The sequence below is a fragment of the Scomber japonicus genome, chromosome 3 (assembly GCF_027409825.1).
Source record: "Scomber japonicus isolate fScoJap1 chromosome 3, fScoJap1.pri, whole genome shotgun sequence".
In the NCBI taxonomy this organism is placed as follows: Eukaryota; Metazoa; Chordata; class Actinopteri; order Scombriformes; family Scombridae; genus Scomber; species Scomber japonicus.
Window position 1 is genome coordinate 30,789,469 of NC_070580.1, and position 25,170 is coordinate 30,814,638.

A 25,170-nucleotide genomic window follows, 5' to 3' on the forward strand; every position below is an offset into this window, starting at 1 on the left:
AGAGACCCATCATCACTCTAACTAACCTCCTCTCACTGCCAGAATCTCTAAATGATCAATTAATTGCTCAAAATGCAGCCGAGTCAAATGAACTTCTCCCACTGATTCTGTGATCGCACCTCGACTGGTTTCAGAAATGCTGCAAAAAACATTAAGTTGTCATTTGTGTCTGTAATTTGAGTCCTATTGACTTAAAACTTCTGTAGGATCTGTAGGATTTTTTTTAACTTGGTTCCAATGCAAACAAACATATCAGGTGTTTTCTAAGATCAAGTTCAGTTTTCTTTCTCCCAATGATGAAACCTCGCTCATGAATATATTCTGCACTGCACCGGCAGATTTCTTCACTTGTTTTGAGAATAGTGCAAGTTATGTTTTTAGGACTTGCAGACAAAAACGACTTCATGAGATTGAACATTTTTTCAGTGCAGTTCTGTTGATTTTAGTTTTTCCTTCTTCTTCTTCTGTCACTGATGTCCTGCAGTGAAATAGTCCCGGTGTAGTCTGGAGGATGCATGGGTCAAAGGTCATAAAGATGATTTCAAACACGAGGAGACCGGGCAAATTTCTCTGCTGTTACGGGATCAGGATCAGGATCAGGACAAGTAACAGCGCCGTGACGGTGTCAAGGTGCCGACATTAGAGGTTTGGATCCAGGAAATTCAACTTCATCATCCAGCAGAGTGAAGCGTCAGGCGGCTCCAAAATTTCAGACGTTCAGTCGCCACTTTTATTAGCGAGAAGAACAGAAATGAAGCCAGTTTGGTGTCTGCTGAAGCAGCAGTTCAACCAGGACAGCTCACCGGCCCCAGTTTAAGTTTATCATCTTTTGAACTGGAGACTAGTGGCTGCGTCTTAGTAACAAAGCAGTCAGAGAGGACAAACCTTCATGTGCCTCAGGGCAAACTGAGGCAGCCGTTTTCCCCCGCCGGTCTTCTATTCTCTCTCAACACAGCAACAGATTTTAAAATTTAAAAGCAGGAAGAAAAAAACAGAAAAAGCCTTAAAAGCTAAAATGATACTTGGATTTTTCTTTTTTTTTGTGATTTGTTTTCACATCTCAGGGAGCAACGATGTGACTCGGTCCAGACCACATCGCAGACTGGGTCGGTCATGTCGTTGTAGTGACGGTTTTCGGTGGCGATGGCGAGCGGCGGCGGTGGGGGGGGATCAGATGATGGGTTTGCTGCGGTCGACGGTGTCGGCCTTCTTCAGTTTGCCCTTACTGAAGGCCTGGATGGAGCTCAGCAGGGCGGTGCGACCTCCCCCTGATCCATTAGAGGAGGACAGAGGAGGAGGGCAGGGGGGGATGTCCAGCGTAGGAGGAGGGGGAGGAGGAGGAGGTGGAGGAGGAGCAGTTTGGGCTCCTGATTAAAAAGAAAGAAGAACGAAAGAAAACAGAGTCAGAAAACAACATCGAGGGTTTCTGGAAACATTCAGTTTCCTCAGGAGCTGGTTGCACAAAGATCTGAAAGACTGATCTGAAGTCTTACTTTTATATCGGTCACATGACACATTAATGATACTTTCTCTTTATTTAAACACTTTCAGACGGCAGGAAAGAGTTTCTAAATCAGAGTTGAAGCTTGGTGAACTCTGACTATGAAGACTCTCCTCAACCACTAGTGGACTAGTATATGTATGGCCGTCTTGTTCTCAGTTATATTCCTTAATTCAATAAATAACTGGAGGGATCTTCCTGATAAACTAAAGAGCTAAAAAGATAGTTAAATATGATGCCAGAAAAGGATTTTGTCACAACCTGTTTTTCCTATTAATGGATTTTCTCTGATCTAAATAATAACTTGTAATAAACTAATTTGTTAAAACCTATGAACTGTTTTATAAAGTTTGTCTCATTACAAAAAGGAACCACTAACAGTGATTTGTGGACTCTCCAGAGTAACAGAGACGCTGTTTCTGGAAAGAATAAATCTTTGTGAAACCAGCAGCTGCAGGTTGAGCATCCAGGCTGAACTCAACCCACCATCAAGTTCACTCCAATGCAGGACTTCAGTTTAGGCACCACAGAGACACATTTTGGCTAGTTCCAAAAAGTATTGAGGTTTAACACAAAGACTTATTTAAAAATATTGAATTGAGAGGTCTAGGTTTCCTCAAGAAAATACATTTGAAGGTATTATTTTCTTCTATGTCTATGTCTATAAAATGTTGTATATAAAAATAGTGTAAATGTCCTTTCTAATTTACAAAAATTCAAAAGATGACATCTTTACAGGTCTTATTTTGCCTGATCAACAGCCTAAAAACCCAAATATATTCAGTTTATAATCATGTATGACAAAGAAAAACATAAAATCACCAAACTTGAGAAGCTAAACCCAGGAAAGTTTTTGGTGTTTTTGCTTAAAACGTTTTAATGTTGCTGATTAATTTTCTGTAAATCAACTAATTGTTGTAGCTCTACATTTAAATGAGTTGTGATATAATGTTGTTGATATAATTGTTTTCCGGTACGTATAATAGCTCTAAATACTACATTACCCATGAGCCTCAGTAGCTGTTGCCATGGAGAAGACATGAGTTCCGGAATATTCATATCAAAATGGTCCAAAATCCTAACATGAAGTCTTTTGAATTCATCCATTGAGTTTGATAAAGATTAACCTCTAACCTCCGCTCGCCATCCGCGCCATGGCAACAGAGCCTGAAGCTCGTTGATTGGACGAGTCTTACAGCACAGCTTTGATGCCCTGAACCATCTGAGCTGCGTTTCCCAGATTAAAGTCCATTTGTACTTTTGCATGTGATGAAAAGTGACTCTAAGAGTGAACTGATGGTGAATTGAACCTAAAACCTGGTACACCTCTTTCAGTTGCACCATTTTGCATCCCCAAACTGAATTTTTAAAAAAAAAATCAGGGATATAAACAGGAAAAGAAGCAAAATGTTTGAAAGATCTAACATGTGGGCAAAGCAGAGGCCAAAAGCTGCGACTGGAGTCCGTGAACTCCACCCGCTGTCCCACTGCACAGTGAATGATCTGCTACTGTAATGAAAGGACATCCATCAGTCTGACAGATGGGAACCAAACCTGGAAACACTCGTCACTGCAGGAGTCAATAAATGCGTTTGAAGATATTTTCAGGGGAATAACTTGTTTTATGGCCTTCATAAATACATCAGAGAATTACAGGGAAAATATAAGAAACTGTCCTTTAATAAGAACGACTAATGCCTGCAGTGTTGACGGTCTATCTCCAGGATGGCTGAGGAACAAACTGACTTTCATTACGTGAAGCAGTCACAGTGACCTTTAGTGTTTTTTTTATTTAATATCCAGATGTCACCTCAGTCACATCCACAGTCAGAGAGCCCAGCTGCGTCCATATTTTACCATTAAATTAAATGTGAAATCAAACAGGATTGAAGGTCTGCTCCTGTATTTATAAAGCATCTCAGAAATCCTTCTAGAAACTTTACTGAAGGTTGTGAAGAAATAACTGAAACTTGGTGTCATTTTATTATGTATTAATTAGGGCTGTTAGTGTTAACGCGTTAATCACGATTAGATTAATGCAATCCATAACGCGTTAATTTTTTTAATCGCATTTTAATTTTGCAAGCCTTTTTGTCCCTTCTACTCCCCCGTAGACGGCTCCTCTAGCTGTAGCGCTATGCTTTGAAGTGGCCTCCTGCAGTAAACCTACCGCGCTGATGGAAAGTAAGAGAGCTACTGGACTTTTGAACGGCTTGTTTAACTTTAAAACACTTTCAGACGGTTCAGTTGACAAGTCAAAAGTAAAATGCAACCTGTGTCAAATGGAGTGCGTCGAGTTTGAGTTAGCACCTCCACGCTAAACACCCAGGTGCAGCCAAGCGAGCCTCAGCTCCACCAAAGGACCATTTTGGAGTGTGGGAGTCGCAGCAGAGCCGTGATTGATTCCCAGTTAAGACACTCTGGTAAGAAATGCTTTACATTATGGGCTTAAAACTGCCTTGAAATGTAAAATAACAGGATTTTAAACATGCAATTCAAAACGCGATTAATCGCAATTGACTATGGAAATTCTGCGATTAAAAAAAATTAATCGTTTGACAGCCCTAGTATTAATACTTTTTTTATGGTGAGAAGTAACCATTTAGATTCCCAACATGTAGTCAGTTAATCCAAATTACTAATTATTGGAAATTTGTGCCAATGCTGTCGGCTGCTGCAGCTCTTTGGTAATTTACAGCTGACTCTAAAGTCTCTGTAACATTTTGATATGTTGAAGACACAACAGCACAAATTCAGTGTAATCAGTAACCTCGACCTTCCTTTCTGGTGATATGCTGCCCTTTATTTGTCTGGTGCAAGAGGCCAAAATTACACAGTGCACCTTTAAACTGGGACTAAAAACACTTTCAACAGTAACAGGACGACTCCTGTGTGAGAGAGACAGTGATGCTGCTGTTTTACCACACTGTATAATAATGTGTTAAAGTTGTTCAACACTTTCTGAACAACACTTTCTGTAGTAGTTTGAAGAAAGTGTTGAATTTCAAAATGCAGCTAAAGCAACAGTTTTTACTTGTTAAATAGTTTCATATTAAAATATTTGCCAAGGTTATGTATGTGAAACGATAAAGCTGAAGTAAATATACTGATTTATAAATAAGAACAGCTGTGTGACTTATCCTTCTCAGTCCTATCAGTCTCATTATTTCACAACGTCTACTACATTACCACATCGTCCATTACTCAATATTATTTCACACACAGCAATGATGTTGTAAAACTTTCGAAATGAACAGTTCAATTCTTATTTTAGCTTCACTCTGTTAACATTATGTGTCCTTACAAGTGGGGGAGGACTTTGGTAGTTCTGTAATATCACCCAGTCCTGTGAAATTCAATATGAACATATCTGTCAAATATGATCCCTGCCGTTGCATTACATAACACCTGCAAGTCAAATAAGTGTAAAATAAATAAAAAAAATACAGAAATCACAATTTGCAAGACTGCAGCTTGCTTTTCCAGGCTGTATTTTCACACTTAGTGATTGTGTGTATTATCTGTGGCCTTTAAGAGCTTTTAAAGTTGATTGATCACAGTTGAAATTATTGGCTATTGTGTCAGACATAAATCTTTACTGTTTCAAAGCTGCATTTTCTCTGTTGTCAAAGGTTTTAAGGATCTTGGTTTCTGTGGATGTTTGTGCATGTATTCTTTTTGCACCCACATAAGGTCAGTCACACAAATTATCCAGTTTTTATTGTAACTATATTTTTTTAATAAGGTCATTGTCATCAATGAACATCTCTCCCCCATCAGAATATCTCTTTGTCTCAACGCCATCTCCTGGCGACTCGTCAGTTAGGACACGTCTGGCACTCCCCTAAATATCAGCACAGACACAAATCATTTCCTTGGTTAAAAAGGTCATGAAATAAGAAACCGATTTTCTCTTCTGAGATGCTCGATAAATATGGACCCAGATCTCCAAACAGTGACGTGAATTATATGCAATTTATGGTCGATGTGTTTAAACATAAGAAATGAACATGAACCTTTTCAGCTGGTTCTTTGTGGACGGAGAATGATCTGAATATTAGATTAAACAAAACAAATGAAAACCCTTCAAAATAATAATTTATCGAGGAGTTTGGTCAACTGTAGAGCAGCTCTGTAAGGCTTGGGGTAGGGGTGTGCTGGTGGTGGTGGTGGTGGTGGTGGTGGGGGATGTGAGAAGTCATTTCACAGCTAATATCTGACCACAAAAAAAAAGAAATAACCCCAAAACGACCTGACACGTCCTCGCTGTGAAACCCCGTCCCAAACAAATACACAAGCAGACAAAACAAACAAAACAGTGACAGAAACAAAACAGATAAAACAAACATGCCACCTGATCGAGCAGACAGACAGAAAGACAGACAGATCACAAGATCACAATCTCCAATGAGAACAGTCTGAATCGGGGAGGAGTTACACTGTCTGGGTGTGTTTTGGGAATCATTGCAGATTGTGAAGTTTTTATAAAGTTATCGTACATCTTGTTCCAGGCAAACAGCGACTCGTTGATTCAGAAGAAGACGACGATGGAGGAAAAGCTTCTTCACTTCAGATCTCTTAAAGCTGGCTTAGCCAATAAGAGCCAGGAGAGCGTGGTCACATGACTAACTCCCAGTCTACACTCGGCCTTCTTACTTTCATCTGACTAAAGATCCTCCAGAAGATCGATGCAGGGCTGATGATGAATTATTTCTAAATTGGGAACTTTGAGGTTTAGATTGGATGAAGAACTACATTTAAAGTTTCAGTGGATTACATTTGTTGTTCCTAAAAGACGGACATTGTTACTTTTAATTAATGGAGGAATGTGTTGATGTCAACTATAAATTTACTTAGAAATCAGCTGTGGATGTTTGTTCATGTTGAGTAATATGAAGAGAAAGAAAGTGTTAAATCTCACTGGTCATGTTTGAAATACTGTGCTGTAAATGTTTATTAATATTTGTTGCAATTGATTTTCTTTAAAGATGAGAGTGTGATTTATTGGAGTTGCGTTGTAACACTGTAAAGTTAATTTTAGATCAAAGTTAATTCCCAGAGCGTTGTGTGAGTTATTAACTAACGGCAGTGAGCAGCTGAATCAGATGCTTCTCATTATAAGAACATCAAACAGAGAAGAGCGACACACATTATTTATATCATAGCCTTTAAATCAAAGGTTTGACATTTTAGGACAAACGTCCTGATAGAGAATTAAAGAAGTAGATTAATATCAATAAAATGTCTGTCCAGTAAATATAAGGCCACAGTGGGCAGTCAATCAGTTTGTATTTAGAAAAAGGAGGAAACAGCGGATCGGATTCTGTCCAAAAAACCCCAAATCAGCTGTCCAGCATCTCTAAAGCTCAGTGATTTAAATGATATAAATGTGTTTCTTGAATACTAAAGAAACTAATCTTAATACTTCTAAAAATGAGCCTTCTGTTTTACGGGGGGATGTGCAGGACTATTTCTTGGCTCTGAGCTGTGGCCTGAAAACTAAAATATGTTTGAGTAAATACAGTCTTAGTTTGTTTGTACCTGAATAAATCTTTTAGTTACGACAGGCCAATCAGGACCGGCCTACATGAGTTTTTAGTGCAGCTTTCTTAAATTAGGCTCCAAAATGATGAAATAATCTACTTAAAGCTATAAGAGATGTGGGAATTGAGAATGTTTTGTGCATATTACTGACTTGCTACACCACACATGAGTTTCAACACTTTTCTGTGGTCAGGTTCAGGTTTAAACTTTCAGTTTTCAGTTGGACCTATTCTATTAATTTATTTTATTATATATTCTTTATTATATGTATTTATTCAACCTTAGCTGCCGTCTGCACTGGCTCCTTATTGGTGCCTGCTCCAGCTGGATTTATCCATTAATTTACATATTTTAACAGTATTTTTTCATTCCTTTAATTCATAAGAGGCAGGTCTCTGTGAGCAGGAGCTTGCCAGGAAGCGAAGGTGTACGACAGCTTTAAAAACCACCAGAGAGCTTCATCATCATCATCATCATCGACATATTGTAAATCTTTTTACTTTACCCAACGACACGGTCAGAATGGAGCATGCTCTATGGTGGAGACGGCACAGGAAGAAGAGAAAGAGGGAGATGACGGTTATCTGTTCAGTGAACCAATCAGCATTTACACAGTATCACGAGGACAGAGAGGAGAGGAGAGGAGAGGAGAGGAGAGGAGAGGAGAGGAGCAGAGAGGAGAGGAGAGGAGAGGAGAGGAGAGGAGAGGAGGGGAGAGGAGAGGAGAGGAGAGGAGAGGAGAGGAGAGGAGAGGAGAGGAGCAGAGAGGAGAGGAGAGGAGAGGAGAGGAGAGGAGAGGAGAGGGAAAGACAGGAGAGGAGAGGAGAAGAGAGGAGAGGTGAAGACAGGAGAGGAGAGGAGAGGAGAGGAGAGATGAAGACAGGAGAGGAGAGGAGAAGAGAAGAAAAGAGAAGAGAAGAGAAGAGAAGAGAAGAGAAGAGAAGAGAAGAGAAGAGAAGAGAGGGAAAGACAGGAGAGGAGAGAAAAGAGGGGATTCGAGGGAAGGAGAGGGGAGGTGAGAGGAAAAGACAGGAGAGGAGAGGGAAAAGAGGAGAGGGGATGAGAGGACTAGAGAGGGGAAGGGAGGAAAGCGGCGGGGAGGAGAGGAGATGAGATGAGAGGTGAGGAGAGGAGAGGGAAGGGGAGGGGAGGATATGAGAGGGAAAGACATGAGAGGAGAGAATAGGAGGGCAGGAGAGGATAGGGAAAGGAGGAGAAGGGAGGGGAGGAGAGGAGAGGGGAAGAGAAGGGAGGAGAGTGGATGAGAGGGGAGGATATGAGATGGAAAAAGAGGAGAGGAAAAAGGAGGTCACGAGGAGAATGGGGAGAAGAGAGGAGGAGATCAAAGGAGAGGAGATCAGAGGAGAAGAGAGGAGAGGAGAAGAGAGGAGAGGAGAGGAGAGACAATAATCAGGGTAGGAAACTGATGCCACATAAATGTCACCATGTTATGAAACTTTGAAGATTATTCTGGTGATTTTCTACATTAAGACGCATCGAAACCTTCAGAGTCCAAATCAGCTGAGAGTTACAGACAGGAAGTGATAGATTAACTAAAACATGGCTGCTTGGTTTGCTGTATATAAATATAGAACATCACCAGACTAATACTTTCAAATATTAAAATCAACCATCTGTGTCCCACCCTGTGTCCAACTAGCTAGAGACAGACACACTGTGAATAAGACACACTGCTACAGCGGAGACAGATACCTGTCTGAAAACCAGGTTATCAAATGACGAGAGAAGAGACAGAGACAGAAACAGAGACAGAGCAGTCAAATTAAATGTCTTCAGAGTCACACATGCAGATTTCAGATCAAAAACTGAGGGCAGAAAATTCAGGGTTAACGATAAAGATGCTTTTAGTGGTATGAACAGTGTGCTGAGATACGCCACGGCCCCAGCAGGTCCTCGACACAGGGGGAGGGAGGGGGGGGGGTTACACTGTCTGTACGATACTCTCCGAAACAGGGACAAACAGGGACAATCAGACAGACATACAGATAGGAGGACAGACAAACAGACAAACAAACAGACAAACAAACAGACAAACAAACAGAAGGGACGACAAACAGACACAGAAAAAGAAAGACTAACTTACCTGTAGTGGATGGAGGGGTGGGGGAGGAGGGGCATGTGGGAGGAGAACTCGCTCCAGAACCTGAAAACACAGAAAAACAATCAAACACCATCAATACCTGGCCCCATGAAACAAAAAATGGACTCGAAAACAACTTCTAAACAAACCAGCTAATCGACTGAGTGATAACAAACTGCCTAACTAAGACTTATACTCGGCTAGCCAGCAAAATATGAAACTAGCTAACCTGCTTAAGAAAGTGTTTCAAACTCTACGTAAAATCAAAGGGGGAGCAATAGAAGAAGACAAATTATTATATAAATAAGACTTAACACAAATATTTGAGTCAACACTATATTATTATGTAGTTTTGTAAATGTGATGTATGTCTTAAAAATGTCTTGTCTGGAATGTGAATGACCTCCTTAATAAAACATGAATTAAAAAAGAAAGTATTTCAGTAATTTAACACACTATCTGACAGGCTAATTAGAACTTTATTATCATTGCACGAAATTTGCTGTGCTGTGCCTGAAACATTTAAAAGCAGCTTGAAGCAGTATTGCACGAGTTGTCCCATTATTGCACATAATTAGCTAACCTCTCAGGGTTAAGGTTAGAGCAGTTATGCTAGCAAACTAAACCAAATAACAATAATAACTATTTAGCTATCCAAAACAATATATACTGTAGCAGGCTAACTAAGAGTAAAACCTTTTTGCTCTTTTGAGAGGACAAAAGACTTTGTAACTAACAGGGTTTTTGTGTTAAATTTGTCTACGGTAACAACAACAGTTACTTACCAGAGTTATTGTTGTTTCTAACAGAGACGTCTTCTTCATTTTCATAAGCAGACTGTCTGGACTTCTGCAAACACACACACACAACATTGTTTTAACCTCACAGTGACGTTACTTCACCACAGTAAAACATACATTATTTTGCTTCTTGTTTCATTGCTAAAGTGCTAGCATATTGCTAAAAATGTGCTAGTTCTTGTATTTTTGCAGAGTTTAAGTCTGGCCCCCTTTCTAGTACATAAACATCTGTAACCCCAAGCACACAATGCATTTAATTTTGAAAGCAGATGAAATAAGTTCCTGTGGAGGTTTAAATGGGTATCAAATTTAAGTGCCTTGTCATTTTAAGAAAGACAAAACACATTTCTTGAGTCTTAGTCACAGAGTTACTGTTTAATTATAGCTGTAGTTGTTGAAGTCATTGTTGCTTGGCTACCTTTCTCGCCAAAATCTTCCTCCTCTTCTTCTCCTCCTCTGAGCCGTGGTGAGACTGAGCTCTGGTCAGCCTCCTGTGCTGGTGGAGCTTCAATCAAACAACAATACACAACATTATCCTCTGTACAATCACAGACTTTATATTTAAAAGCTGTATAATGCAACATTATCATAAAACATCACAATGTAACTGCATCTTCCTAAAGTGGACCAAGGACTGACCGATCTGATACACATGTGTAACAATCAATCAGGTGTTTGTACTAATAAGTGCTAACCTCAATGATCAAGAGCAGAAACATGGTGCTTCTACTCCAAAGAGTCAGTATACAAGAACTCTGCACACTGCTTTTAAATTCAACACCATTTAAAATTAACAACTGCAACTAACTACTTGTATTATAAATTAATCTTCCCATCTTGTTTTGTCAGAGTAACACTATAAAACCCAGTGATATGGAATGTACTAAAATATAAGACGAGAAAAAAAAACAGCCAATTAACCATTAAGAAGCTCAAACTGTCTAAAAGAAATGACATAAACAGCTAATCGATCATAGAAATAGAGCTGTAGAGCAAATATGTTATTCTTGGTTCCCATGAAACATCAGAGTATAATATTCTTTGATTCAATAAATGTCTTCAGTTTGCAGAAATCAGCTTTTTCTACCTGTATCAGAGCACTGAAAATGCATCTTTTCAGACTTTATCATTTCCATATTTGCTCATATTGTTATTAAATGGTGAAAAAACAAATCTGGCGTTAATCCAGTTACTGCAAATCCATACACATGATTAATCTCAGGGTTTTTTTGGGACCCTGAGAGTCAAGCTGACTCATTCAGGGATTGTTGTTTGCAGAACAGAAGCGACAGTGAAAGATGGAGGCTGTGCGAGGACAGAGATGGAAATAAATGACGCTCCTCCTTTTCGTCACACTGGGTGAAATTTGGTCTGACAGTAGCCACCACAGAAATGATTGAATGACTATGACTGGCTTGTTTGGCTCGGATACCTGCCAAACAAGCATTTGTGTCTTTGTACTCCTAAAAGAAAAGGTTTCAGTGCTGTCAGACGTTTCCTGGAGTCAGCATCTATCATTACAGGAAGTACAGCTCAGAGTAATTACACAGTGATGACAGTATTCATTTGTTGTGGTTGCAGCAGAGCTCAATGAACCTCCTCTCTGCAGCAAGTATTATTAAATTCACCTCATCTCGGAGGTCACTGACTTTAATTAAAAAGGTGTCTGGGGAAAACTGTTGATGAGTCCTTGAACAACAGACTGTAATGTCTCTAGTGAAGATGCTCAGTGTTATAAAACTGATTAAAATTTAAAAAATGATAAACGAAGGTAATGACGCACCACTCTCTGCTCCTCCTGCAGCCTCTTCTCCAGACTCTCCTTCGCCGTCTTCAGCGCCTCCTTTAGCCTGCTGGGAACCTGGACGGGGATTCACATAGTTGCCATTTTTTAAATTTGTTGTCTTGTTTTTTTATCACAAGCTTGTCCGTGCATGTTCAAACTGTCAGAAGTGATAACCAAACATAGCCTCTCACCTTGATCTGGAGTTTTTCTGAGTGTTGGAGCTGAACGTCACTGAACAGCCTGCAAAACACAAACTGTGACTCATCAGCAACAAAAAAAAGATGCTCTGGTTCCTGCGTCACACGTTGCTTCATTTTAGTATCAAGTTTTTTGCTGACTTTCAGTTCTTAAGAGAAACCTAACACATGTAACATACTATCAATACATCAATTAACCCTCCTGTTGTCCTCAGGTCAAGGAAGGACAAGAGGAAGGAAGGAAGGAAGGAAGGAAGGGAGTAAGGAGGAAAATAGGAAGGACATAAGGAAGGGAGGAAGGGAGGAAGGGAGGAAGGAAGGAAGGAAGGAAAGGAGTAAGGAGGAAAATAGGAAGGACGTAAGGAAGGAAGGAAGGAAGGAAGGAAAGGAGAGAAGGAAGGAAGGGAGTAAGGAGAGAAGAAGGGAAGGAAGGAAGGAAGGAAGGACAGAAAGAAAGAAAGTAAGGAGAGATGGAAGGAAAGAAGGAAGAAAAGAAAGAAAGAAAGAAAGTAGTATGGAAGGAGGAGGGAGCAGAGCAAAGAAAGAGGGAAGGAGAGGAAGAACGAAGGAAAAAATAAAGAAAAAGGAAGGAAGGGAGGAAAGAAGGAACAGTCAAAACAGACGGGGTCAATTTGACCCGGGAGGACGACAGGAGGGTTAATATTGGTCCCAGTCTGTAGAGTTCATTGCATCATAGGTTTAGTTCTGTGTGAAAAGTGCTGTGACCTTTTATTGTACATATAAAGACTGATTGATTTATAGGCTGAACATTAAATTTGGAAACTATAACGAGAGCTTTAATGTGGATGATAAAGCGAGTGTGGATTCCTTGAACAGCATAATAATGTGTCACTGTCTCACTGCTCTGTTAGTGTCATTTTGGTATCAGTCATTTAAAATCTTAAGACAGAGGTGTAAAAAAAAAAGAAGGTGTGTGTCAGTGTGACTCACGGTGTCTGAATGAGCTGTGAAACTGTCGGCATCCCGCTCTTACAGGCCTCTGTGGACAGAATGGACTGCAGCACTGACACTACACACACACACACACACACGCAACAGATCAAATTGGGACACTTTTGGACATTTCAGTAAACGTTATGTGATGTCAGTGTGTTGGTACATATTGTGTGTGTATGTGTGTGTATGTGTGTATATACGGACCCACAGCGGTGTAGGGGACAGTGGAGTACTGATCGACGGGGACGCTGTCTGGTGGTCGGCCGTACGTCATCTCGTAAAGTAAGTGTCCGAAGCAGAAGACGTCAATGCTCTCTGTTGACTGTAGACACACAAACACACAATATTAGTCTAATAAACCTTCAAATAACAAAGTATGTTTAGATATGTATGCATCATTTTGTCAGATGTTTTTCAAAGCAACATGGGTCAAGATAAAAGAAACAAACAAACTGAGTTAGATATAGCTCCTCTCAGCTGTTTTGACAAGCAAGCGCAGCACTCCGGCCAATAAAATCCATGTATGTCCCAATCTTTATATTTTTAAGTGAAGTCTATGTGAAGTTTCCTAAAACAAAAACATCCACCTATGATCCCGTCTAACCCGAGTCAGTGTTTACGTACATTGATCTTTCTGAGCTGAGTGAAGGCAGGTCGTAGCGCTGAGGGGATTCCCAGCATGCCGTTCTCCACATCAATTAGTCGACACACGCCTTCGTCCACGATAATGTTGGACGTGTGAAGATGACCGTAAAACATACCGCCGTCATGGAGGAGCTTGAGTGCCTGAAAACACACACACGACAAATGTTTATTACTACTCTGTGTGTGTGTGTGTGTGTGTGTGTGTGTGTGTGTGTGTGTGTGTGTACCTCCAGTATCTGACGACCGTACAGTTTGATGTGCGGCAGTTCAAGACCCTGACTCTTCTTTGGGTTACAGTACTTCTTCAGGTAACCTTCTCGAGGTTTCACCTGAGAGAACATGAGACGGAGACAGAGAGAGATTGTTGGAGGTGAGCGAGAATAAAATGGAGTTGATTTCATCTGTCCTGAGGAGGATTATCAGCCGAGCTTTGTTCGCTCAGAGCTTTTTGTTCTCAGTTGTGTCACTTCAAAGCAGAGGAGTCCTCCAGTTAGTAGCTTCCTTATCAGGGATATCAGGCTGCCCCAGTTTTATCTGAAAGACTTTAACTGTTTAATATCGTGAGGAGCCTGAAGTCAAGTATCTTCAATCAAAAATATTGGGTTTCACTGAATAAATACAATCTCGTGATTAGTTTTGTGTACACACAAACTTCAGAACTGTGAATAAATGTGTATTTGTGTCAAACAGACTTTAGGACAACAGATGTCTTTATTGAGTCTGTTGTCCTGTCACTGGGCTAAACATAGGAAGGGATGTGCACACAAACAACTCTTTGTTTTTGCTATTTGAACTTCACAACAAGCATAGCAACGCATTTCATCGCCTCGCTAGTTCTCTCAAAAACAACACATGTAAACACATGTACCTTACAGATGTGGTCTCTCAGAGAGCCTCTCTCACTGAACGGCCGGATGAGCAGAGCTGAAGACTCACTGGTGCTGGAAAACACCAACGGACAGAGGTATGGAGTCTGGAGGAGGAGTGAAATGATGAAAGGAAGAGAGAGAGAGAGAGTGAAGGACAAAATGTAGGATTGTTCTTGTTGAAAAACAAAATAAAAAATAGCTACAAAAAATCCTGTATTTGGTAATACTATAGTTATACAGACTACACGGCCAAAAGGATGAGTATCTGCTACTATATGAGAACCTCCACTCTTCTGATTTTTGCTTTGCACCAGATTTTGGATTTGCTCCCATTCAGCCACAAGGGCATCAGTGAGGTTGAACACTGATGTTGGGTGAAAAGGCCTTCAGCATTACAGTTCATCCCAAAAAGGCTGAATGAGATTGAATTCTTCATCCAAACCAAACTGAGAAAAACATTTTTTCATGGACCTGGTTTTGTGCCTGAGGGCGTTGTTGGTTTTTACTTTCTTTGAGGAGCACAGATACAGTTCTCAACTTATATGCTGTTTTTAAAGCACACAGATAACATAATGATATAACACAGAAGATATAACTAGTAGAGTAGTTAATGTATGAAACATTTTACCCTCACTAAAATGGGCAGTATGTATATTTCCTATCAAATATACTGTATTTACATCCAGTATATGACCAGATTTATAATACTTTTGATTGTAATAAGTACATAATTACAGAGGTCTATATTTTCTCTACAAGTATCCTTTTGTAATTGCAAGCTAGTTGTGGTATTCTCCATGAAATTACATTTTTCAGCCTTTCCCTGCATTGCTCCAGAGTTAGTGAATGATCCTTTAACCAATTAACGGTGATCCTTTTATGGGCCATTAGTACCAGAACTCTGAGCATGTTCATTTCATTTTTATCCCTCATGTGAATAATACATTTCCCTAAAACTATGTTAATTGGCTCACAGCCTACATTGTGCACAAGGGCATTGTGATGTTGAAACAGGAAAGGACCCAATTTGTTGCCACACAAGTTTAGACTATTGTCTAAAATATCACTGTACGCTGCAGCCGTGAGATTAGCCCTCACTGGAACAAAAGGGCCTGTATGGCCTCTAATGTACGGCCAGAAGTATGAGGACACTCCTGTCTGCATAATATCGGTTATTTAACTCCTTCTTATGTTGCGTACGTACAGAGAGGCCGGTTAGCAGCTTCATGGCCGACTGCAGGTCTTTGTCTGACAGGAACTTATCAGGACCCAGGTCCACCTACAAACAAGCAGAAGAGAAGAGATTTAAATGTTTATTTGAAGAAAAACTGTATTTAGTAGTGAACATAATTAAAATAACACATATTCGTTTTGGTACTGTACTCACCCAGCTCAGCAGATACCTCTCTTTGGGCTGCTCTTTATTTTTGATTAAAAAATATCTCTTCCTGATCCTCCAGCCTGAAAAATAAACAGCATGCCAATTCAACTCTGCTGATAACACTGGACATTACTTAAATATGCTGCATTCTTTTCCTTAATGTCCATTTTAAAATGTCCCTTATCTTATCTGTCAGGTTATTTCAGGTTTTATTTGTTTAAATCAGAGAAAAAAGGTTTTTTTAGAGTGAGTAAATGAAAAAAGCAGATCAGATCATTTTGTTGGCTCAATGATAATAAAGAGACGTCAGCAGCTGAAGGAAAGTTTGACACAGTAGCAGCAGCTTTCACATCAACACACCGTCTCCACGCTCGTCTTAAATGGAGAGCTGAAGACAATGGTTGACAATCTGTGTGTTTACAAGCAATCTAATCAATCCATCTAAATCAATACTCAGTTCCTGCTGTCTCACACTGAACATGCATGCTATACATATACAGTATATACTTCACATATAATGAATATATGAATTAAACAAAGACAAAGTTAGTATTCACATGTTCACATCCTCTTACCCATGTCTCTGAGGGGCTCCAGGACTTCCCACTTTGGGTCCGACCTGAAGAACATTGAGACCTGCTGCAGGGCGATCTCTGACAGGCACATAGGGAGGGAGAGAGAGAGAGAGAGAGTATACTTTAATAAACTTCACCTTAAAAAACAATAATGTATTTTCTTTTTGTAGGAAACACAGAGACAACACTTTTAAAACTATTAGTGTGTGTTCACTTAAAGCTACCATTTACCACTTTCCTCCATCACTTAATATCTAAATATGTAATGATTTTCAGTTTTTACATGATTATTGTAGTAAGCTTAACAGATTGATATCATAAGTGCTGTTTATTAGTCCCTTTGAGATACTCTGGCTCTGAGCTGATGTTGTTCCCGGCCTGTTTTTTCTAAATTATGTCACACAATAAAAGCAGAACCTCACATTTCATTAACACATAATTGGTGAGAAGTTTTGGCCACAAGACTTCCTCAGAGCATGAAACAGCGAGGTCATTGTCTTTATTGTCTTGATACTTTACGTGACCTGCTGTTGAACACTATTCAAGGTCTGAGCAAAGCCGGCAGCCAAAACACATCAGCAAGGATACTTTAATAAAATATGACGCTTCGCAGAATTTAACTGTGGTGTCATATAATTCAGGGTTATTATCCATTACAAATAAAATTAGGTCTTGGTGTGGTTTTCATGTTCCCAGAGTGAGTTTTTATGGTCAAACTAGAAATATGGCCTTGTGGCTGTATGACTCCACCAACCAGTTAAGTTTACAGTTGACATCAATGTCTGTCTGGACTCATAAAATATTAGTAGTGAAGACATGTTTCGTCAATACAGCTGATTCTAACAGAACACAAAGTTGAAGCCATGACAGTAGACGATGCTTCAGATTTGAAAGTTGCTGCAAAGAAGCTACAAATGCTAGAAAGTGGACTCAACCCAGCAGCACAGAAGATCTAAACAATCATCACAGTTTCAAGGTGGGCACCCAAAACTACCGTCATCGATTCAGTATCTGACCAAATGTTAAAAATATGGTCACAATCTCCCATTCTGTTCCTGAGTTATAGTGTTGAATTATGACCAGAAAAAGATTTTATGGAGAACATTATGAAGTCACAGCGAAGTTGACCTTTGACCTTTTGGATATAAAATGTCATCACTTCATCATTTTATCCGATTAGACATTTGTGTGAAACTTTATCATAATTAGTGTATCAATTCTTGAGTTATGGCCAAAAACTTTTGGTTTTAAGTCACAGTGAAGGTTGATCTTTGACCTTTGTCCAAGTGGATAATTGTGCCAAATTTAAAGAAATTCCCTCAAGGCTTTCCAAAGATATTATGTTCAGGAGAATGAGATCAACAGACAGACAGACGACCCGGTAACAATTCCTACAGCCGAGGTTTATACCAACACAGAGGCATAAAAACCCATCTAATGTCATCTCTGCCACAGTGTCTCTTTGGAAACTTTCAAATGCTACACATATTAAACTTCTTTCATTTACTTTTGGGTCTACAATGTAAAAGTATGTTAAAGTGAAAACACATATTTCCAACATGGTCCCTTTAAATACTGATGGTGCTTTAATCTATTACAACAAACTGAAAGTAATCCATCAGTCATAGAGAGGGAACAGACCTGTGTAGTTGGCTGAGTAGTTGTTGGGGTCGAGGAACTTCTTGACATGCAGGGAACTGCAGAGCATGGGATGCTGGGTAATGGAGTCCAGATAGGTCTGCAGCCCTCTCTGCCTCTCTGCTATGAATTCTCTGTCCATGTTTCCGATCAGCTTCTTCGGAGGAAGAGGGAGAGCGATGCCACACACCTAAACAGAGAGAAAACTGTTCATACACTGCACATGCGCAGTTCGTCCTTTTCTGTGTGTTTCAACCATGTTTTTACAAAGAAAGAAAAAACAACTGGAAAATCTCCACAGATAGACTCTTGGTAGGTTTCCCGTAGCTCTGCTGAATGTTGACTGAAGATCAGGAGCTGCTGGGAGGTCGGGGTCACTGTGAGACCCCGACAGGAAATGAGCAGGCAAAACCTCAGCAGAAAAACTGCTAACATCCTGTTATCCATGAATGATCGGACATAAGAAGGATCACAATCAGGACAGTCTGACATACACCTTGTAAGCTGATCCGCCTCAGTCCCAAAAGCAAAGTATGCCTATAGATCAGGACAGGCTAGTAGCACTGGTGCACATTACTGATTGATCGTCAACTAACGTGGGGCTGTGCAGTTTCATTTTACTGCAGCATTTGGCATCATTGATCATTGTAGCCTTACTGCTGAGCTTAAAGGCTACAGTTTTCAATCTTAAACTCTTGCCTGGCAGATATTAGCAAGTATTTTTCAAAGGAAACGTCCTTGACAGCAAAAGAAAAAGGGAGCTGCTTGGATGTGGAAGGTGACGGGCCTCCAAATAAAAAATAAACCTTCAAAATACTTGGGGAAGGTGATCTGTTTCCAATACCTCAATGTCCACAGCTATTTCTTTCCCTGTTACTTAATTATAATATTTCACAACACAAAAATATTGATAGCAGATCTACAACATTTTATCTTTAATTATCTTGTAGTCAGTTACCTAAAAATCACTTCACTGCTCACTGTTTTCTAATCAGACCAACATCAGTTTTCATGGCGCCTTCAAATGAGTCGTGTCTGCCTCGTTCATGAGAAGATTATAAATTAATGTCCAGCTACTGTGGTATTTCTGATGTTGTGGTTCCTTTGAATTCATTGATCTTTTAAAAAATGTCAAAGCACATGAATGTTAGTTAGAGTGTTATTTCAAAATGTTCTATACTTTGAGAAATATAAATGTTTCTCTATAACACTTTTTTTTCATTGAACAAAAGAAGTCAGCTTTCTCAAACATACAAAGTGAAGAAGAACTTTGTTTAAATAAAATAGTCTAAAACTGTCTTTATGGTTTTTAACACTTGATGCTCTGATACGTCTGAGCTGACACCACCATATTATTCCAAAATAAAAAAACTGGATTAAAAACCAGATAACACAAAATTATTCATTTTCATTTTGGAAAAAAGGATCAGTTGTTTTTGTTGTAAGTCGCCTAGCAACAACACTCTCTGATCCCACCAAAAAAACACTCTTTTTGTGTGTCAGACAGTGAAAGGCATGAAAGGAGGCTGTGATTTTTTTTTGTTTCATCTTTCATCAGCAGCTCAAATTCATGTCAGTTACAAAACATGTCTTTTGTTCTCCTTGTTTGGTTTTATTTCTTCTGTAAAGCACTTTGTAACTTTGTTAAGAACAGTACTTTATAAATAAATAAAGCTTATTATCTCAAAATGTTCAGAGAATAGTCAGTTTCTCTGTCCGTCTGAAAACGTCCCGAAACACAATACACACATTCACTGAAACGTTTCAAACTCACCATCAGGTTGCTGTTGAGAACATCAAAGTCACTGTAACGCCGAATCACCTGCAACACACACACACACACACACACACACACACACACACACACAGACACACACACAGACACACACACAGACACACACACACACACAGACACACACACACAGACACACACACACGCGCACACACACACACACACACACACACACACACACACACACACACACACACACACACACACACAGTTAATCAGGACTGAGATTGTTCAGTTTATCTCCTCACACAGGTTTTTATTGGTCAACATTTCGGCCAACACAAACACCTGAGGTTGATGCATTTATTTACCTGCCAGCTGTTCTCTGAAGAAACGCCCCTCTGGACTCGGATGATGTACTCCTGAAAGACAGAGAGAACACGGCCATTAAAACATTTATATAAAGCTATTTTAAATAGACGGAACAAGTCGTAAAAATTAAGTAAGTAAGTAAAGTAATTTTAACCATAATAAAGTAACTATTTCATATTTAAGAGGATGTCTATAATTTTATGAGAAAAAGTAATCATTAATTAAAGTTGTAATTTTACAAGACAAAGCTGTAATATTATGAGTTAAAGTTTTAATTACATTAGATAATAAATGAAGATCAAAATTTTATTAGAAACAAGGTTGTAGGGTTACTAAAAAAAAAAGTGTAATATTATGAATATAAAGCTGAAATTTTACCCAAAAAATTGAATGTCATGAAAAATACAGAGAAAATGATGTAATATTATAATAAATGTACTTGAATTAAGATGTCATATTAGTTAAAAAGTGTCAGTTATGAGGGAATAAAAGTGAAGAGTCATAACTGTATGTGATGATGATCCATCCCAACACGCTGGTCTTCTCATAAAAGAACTTAAAAGTCTTTATTCTCATTAAACTGTGACGCTTTTTCCACGTAAAATCAAGACTTCATAATATTAGATCATGACTTTCTCAAATCCCGACCTTATTCTTATTATTAAATGTTCTTTTCTCAAAATATTACAAAACCTGACATTTCAATTTTTAAACAAACGCTCAAAACCAGACTGTTATCCATAAAACACACATTACTACTTTAACCAACAAACTGAGTCCCATTCAGTCCCAATCACAAGCAAAGCCACACTCCCCATGTTCAGGATAAACTAAGATGACAAATAACTAAAAATAATGTAATGTTCAACACATGGTAAAACAAAACTATTAGTCACATGAAGTTTGTCCTGATGGTGGCACCATAGCTCAGGTCACACTCAACCTAAAATTAAACACATTTACATTTCGGATGTGTTTGCTTTCTGTTTCATTTCCTAACAAGTGGTTCAGTTCAGTTACGGCCGAGTCACTGTGTAAAGAGAATTATGTAAATGATGAGAACAGGAACCAAGCTGTAAACACGGATTTTTTCCCTTTGGTCTAATCCTCTCTGTACTTTCCTCAGTCTGACAGATTCAGCTCGAGTTTCTGTTGTAATCCAGTTTTTACTCGTATGAGCTGAGTGGCTTCACAAAACAACCACAACTGACACCACTTCCTGTTTTACTTCTTTTCTTTTAACCATCTAAAAAATGTGATTTAAAACAAGAAATGCAAAAAAAAAAAAAAAAACCCCTACTACAACTCCCACTGACTTTTCCCCCCTGTTTGTGTATTTTACGTCAATGATTTCCACCCACTCTTTCCTCCTTGTGTCATCTATTCACAATCACTCTTTTAGACCTTCACTCACTTGCTTCAGTCTATAAAGCTGGTGACCTTTAAACTGCACTGGTCTCATGTTTGTGGGGAGCTGGTTAAAAAAAAACTCACATATTACATAAAATTGGGACGCAGTAACATATCAGATCGACTTCATTAAGTAGATTAGTGGTTATCAGCCAGATGTGACCGATCCACATTAACCTGTTAATCTCCAGGCCGCTAGTTGAGCTTCATCTGAACTAAATCAGCGTGTCATGTGACTGTGTTCTTGAGTGTTTAAATGCATGTGATTGAGTTAATCATGAAGGGACGGTTTTGCCCATGCTGTCGATGGCTCTAGTGATAACAGGTTAAATACAGTCTGCTTATTTAATGGCATCATTTTGTGTTTCTGTTTATTAAGTCACACTGATCGCTCTTATCTCTGACCTCCAGTTAACATGTAAGTGACCCGACGATAAGGTCAACATAGTGAGGTATTCTGATTTTAAATAGGAGGGGAATAAAGAGAGCAGATTATCACATTGGTATCTATTAAATAAGATAAAATAAGAATAAAATAAGATATTCCGTTATTAGTCCCACAGTGGGGGAATTTACATTATTACAGCAGAAAATAGATATAAATAGAAAGAATAATGAACAATAAATAATAAGTAAGTACACAAGAAATGAAAAGGACAATAGTAGTAAAAATATATAGTAAAGAAAAATAACATTATGTACAAGAATAATATTGGTGGTGAATGATAAGATACTTGAGTTTTATATTGGTATTGCACAGGTTTTAAAGTGAATAAATAAATATATAATGTAAATATATAACATGTATAAATATAAATATGTAAAACCGTATTTGATCAATTCTAGTGTGCTCTGCTTTTATTGTGTCCTGTTTATGTCACTCTGTTTTTTATATTTATTGTATTTGACTTGTCTTGCAATGTTTTAAATGTGTTTCTTGATTTTAGGCCAACTCACATCTGACCAGAGACAACAGATGAAAACTAGTCTTTGGACTAATTCTGGCATGATGAAATGTTTATTATCATGCATCGTCCCAGGCAAATAAACTAATTTAAAAAATCTGTTTTTTAATATATAATTTTGTTGTTTTAATAACTACAGAAACCACACACGGCTGAACAAGGTGATTATGTAGTGCTGGGGTTTTTAGGAGTTTTTTGTCAAATGTCAGATATCAGTGAGTATGAATGAGGTTATTTTGTCTTGCTTCTGTAACAGAAACTGGAACATCCCTGTGCTTTACAATTTCACCATGGCCTGTATCAACGCAGCATTGTGTTTAATTAATGCCACTGTCAATGAACAGATGGAGAACTGACTCACTTCTCCATCTGTCCATTGTCCTACTATTTATGGAGCCCTTTGGACTTTCTGTCGCTTCCTGAAAGTGACTCGTAATTTAGTGACAGAGTAGGAAATGACCAGTCGTTCATTCAGAGGCTTCAAAACAAACACACACACAGTATGTAAGAGGGCCAGTTCTCCTCACATGGCTGCATTCAGTCTGGAGCTGTTTACATGTTGTGAAACTGTGGAAAGTCATCTGACAGATTCAGTATCAGTAAGCAAATCAGCAATAATAATCATGTGCTGAATTACAGGAAATCTGCTGCAGCTTTGATTTACTTTCAGAGAGGTATAACACAATTAAACACTAAACCAAGGATATGAATAGAAACAGATGAATCTATCCATCAGTGTTGGTCTCTGTTTCACACTATCAACAACACCAACGATGCATGCATGCTAAGCTAAGAGGCTAACTCAGCTGATCTGAGCCGGGCTGTCAACAATAACAACAACGCAGTGCGCCCATTATCGGACAGGCCACAGCTCAGCAGCCACCGCTTTTATCTGCCTCATATAACTGGATGTGGTCACGACAGTCACATTGTTTAAACCACACAAGTCCAAAGGTCACAGTAAATAAAGATGATCAAATACTTATTATGAGGTTGTGAAATGTGCTGTGCCAAAAATTTCCGTTGACAATCCGGTTATTTGTTGTTTTTTTAGTGGATTTAAGCTTGCACTTCTTAATAATGAGAACACTTTTAAACACATTCACATAGGCCTATATGTGCACTCTCTTTTTAATTTGGCACAGATGTCATGCAGAAATTGGTGCGTTTTTCTCAATTAAATCAACATTTCTAATTGGCTCAGAAAGCAGAAAGTGACAGGAAATATATTTAAATATATTATATTTTATTACAAAAAAAAACAAACACACCTTATAGCTTGTTTTAGATGGTGGTATATTCGTTGCAAGGCTCAATAAACACTAAATATCTTTAAATAAACATATTTGGTGTAAGGCTGTATGCCGAGAGTTAAAATAAACCTTTCTAATTTTAATTTACAGCTTGTTTTAAATTGTGGTATTTATTACAAGGCTCAATAAACACGCACAACTTTTAAATGGGATTTCGCTTTTACGCAATAACAGCAGTCAGTGGATCAACGCGGCTTTAAACACACGCAAGCTCGGTCAGTCAGTCAGTCTGCGTGTCAATGCACTGTGTAAAAAAAACAAAAAAAAAGAAATCCCTTTATATCAGCAGTTTGTTGAAGAGCTTCCAGGAAATTGCTTAATCAGAGACAGCACTACGGAGCCACAGTGAGCTGCTGGAGCCGAGCTGTCCGATAATGGAGTCATTACGCGACTTAAATGGCCTATATCACGTTAAGATAACATAATCAGGGATGAAAGTGCTGTTTTTACACTTCTATAGACTTTCGTGATTAAATTAGATGTGTGGTTTTGTAGCAACGTAAAAGGAAATGTGTCAAATTAAGCTTCTACAACCTTGTCCGATAATGGAGTCACTGTGCCACTACAATGACCTATATCAAGTTAAAAAGACATTTTTAGGGATGAAAGTGCTGTTTTTACATTTATACAGACTTTCATGGTTAAATTATATTTGTGGTTTTTTCTATCAACTCATATAAAATATGTCAAATGAAGCTTTCTACAGCCTTGTCCGATAATGGAACTGGTGACATGACAGACTTTTTAAAAACCACTTTGCTGCATTTTAAACACATTTTAACACAACCACCAGCAGCAGGAGTTCGTCTCTCACAGTCAAACACAGCCCCGGTGTCACAGTGTGTAACTCCCGGGTGATGTTAACGGGTTACCGGGAGGAGAACGGTCGTCCATCCCCGGTAAACACTCACCGTGTGGGACTGCAGGTTCTGGCTGGTTTCGATCACCGCCGTCAGCGGGACGGTGTCGTCCAGCAGCAGCCTGCCGGGGGACGGCTTCTCCAGGAAGGACATCCCGGGGATAAATCACGTCTGGATTGTCTGATGTGATCCGTGTGTTGTTGCTGAATCCTGCCGAGGAGGAGCTCCTGTGAGCGGCAGCAGAAGAGCAGCAGCAGCCCGTGAGGAGCGGACTAGCTTTTAGCTTAGCTTCTCCGTAACCAGGAAACGGGGCTTCGATCAGACGTCATCACGCTGCTTTGGTCGTTCTAATTTGAAAGGTTACGGCATTACGTAGGAGTGCGTCATCACCCCAGCATCCCAAGAGAAGCGGGTAGCTTTTTAGCTTAGCTTGTCCGTAACCAGGAAACGGGGTTTATATCAGACGTCATCACGCTGATTTTGTTGTTCTAAAAAAAAACCAAAGTTTATGGCATTACGTAAGA

At 39.1% G+C, this 25,170-nt stretch overlaps 1 protein-coding gene across 1 annotated transcript; it reads right to left on the minus strand.

The window, feature by feature from the left end:
• Positions 1-215: 215 nt before the first annotated feature.
• pxk (PX domain containing serine/threonine kinase) lies at positions 216-24,901 on the minus strand. Its single transcript, XM_053316276.1, has 18 exons — positions 24,698-24,901; positions 20,098-20,148; positions 19,769-19,816; positions 17,998-18,184; positions 16,357-16,434; positions 15,788-15,861; positions 15,605-15,679; positions 14,400-14,504; positions 13,759-13,860; positions 13,511-13,672; positions 13,091-13,208; positions 12,881-12,959; positions 11,924-11,972; positions 11,730-11,807; positions 10,365-10,451; positions 9,932-9,995; positions 9,150-9,209; positions 216-1,367 (listed from the first exon to the last, which is right to left on the minus strand). Exons 1-18 carry the CDS (start codon positions 24,797-24,799, stop codon positions 1,171-1,173), a joined length of 1,716 nt encoding a protein of 571 aa, XP_053172251.1. The 5' UTR covers positions 24,800-24,901; the 3' UTR covers positions 216-1,170.
• Between the last annotated feature and the right edge of the window lie 269 nt (positions 24,902-25,170).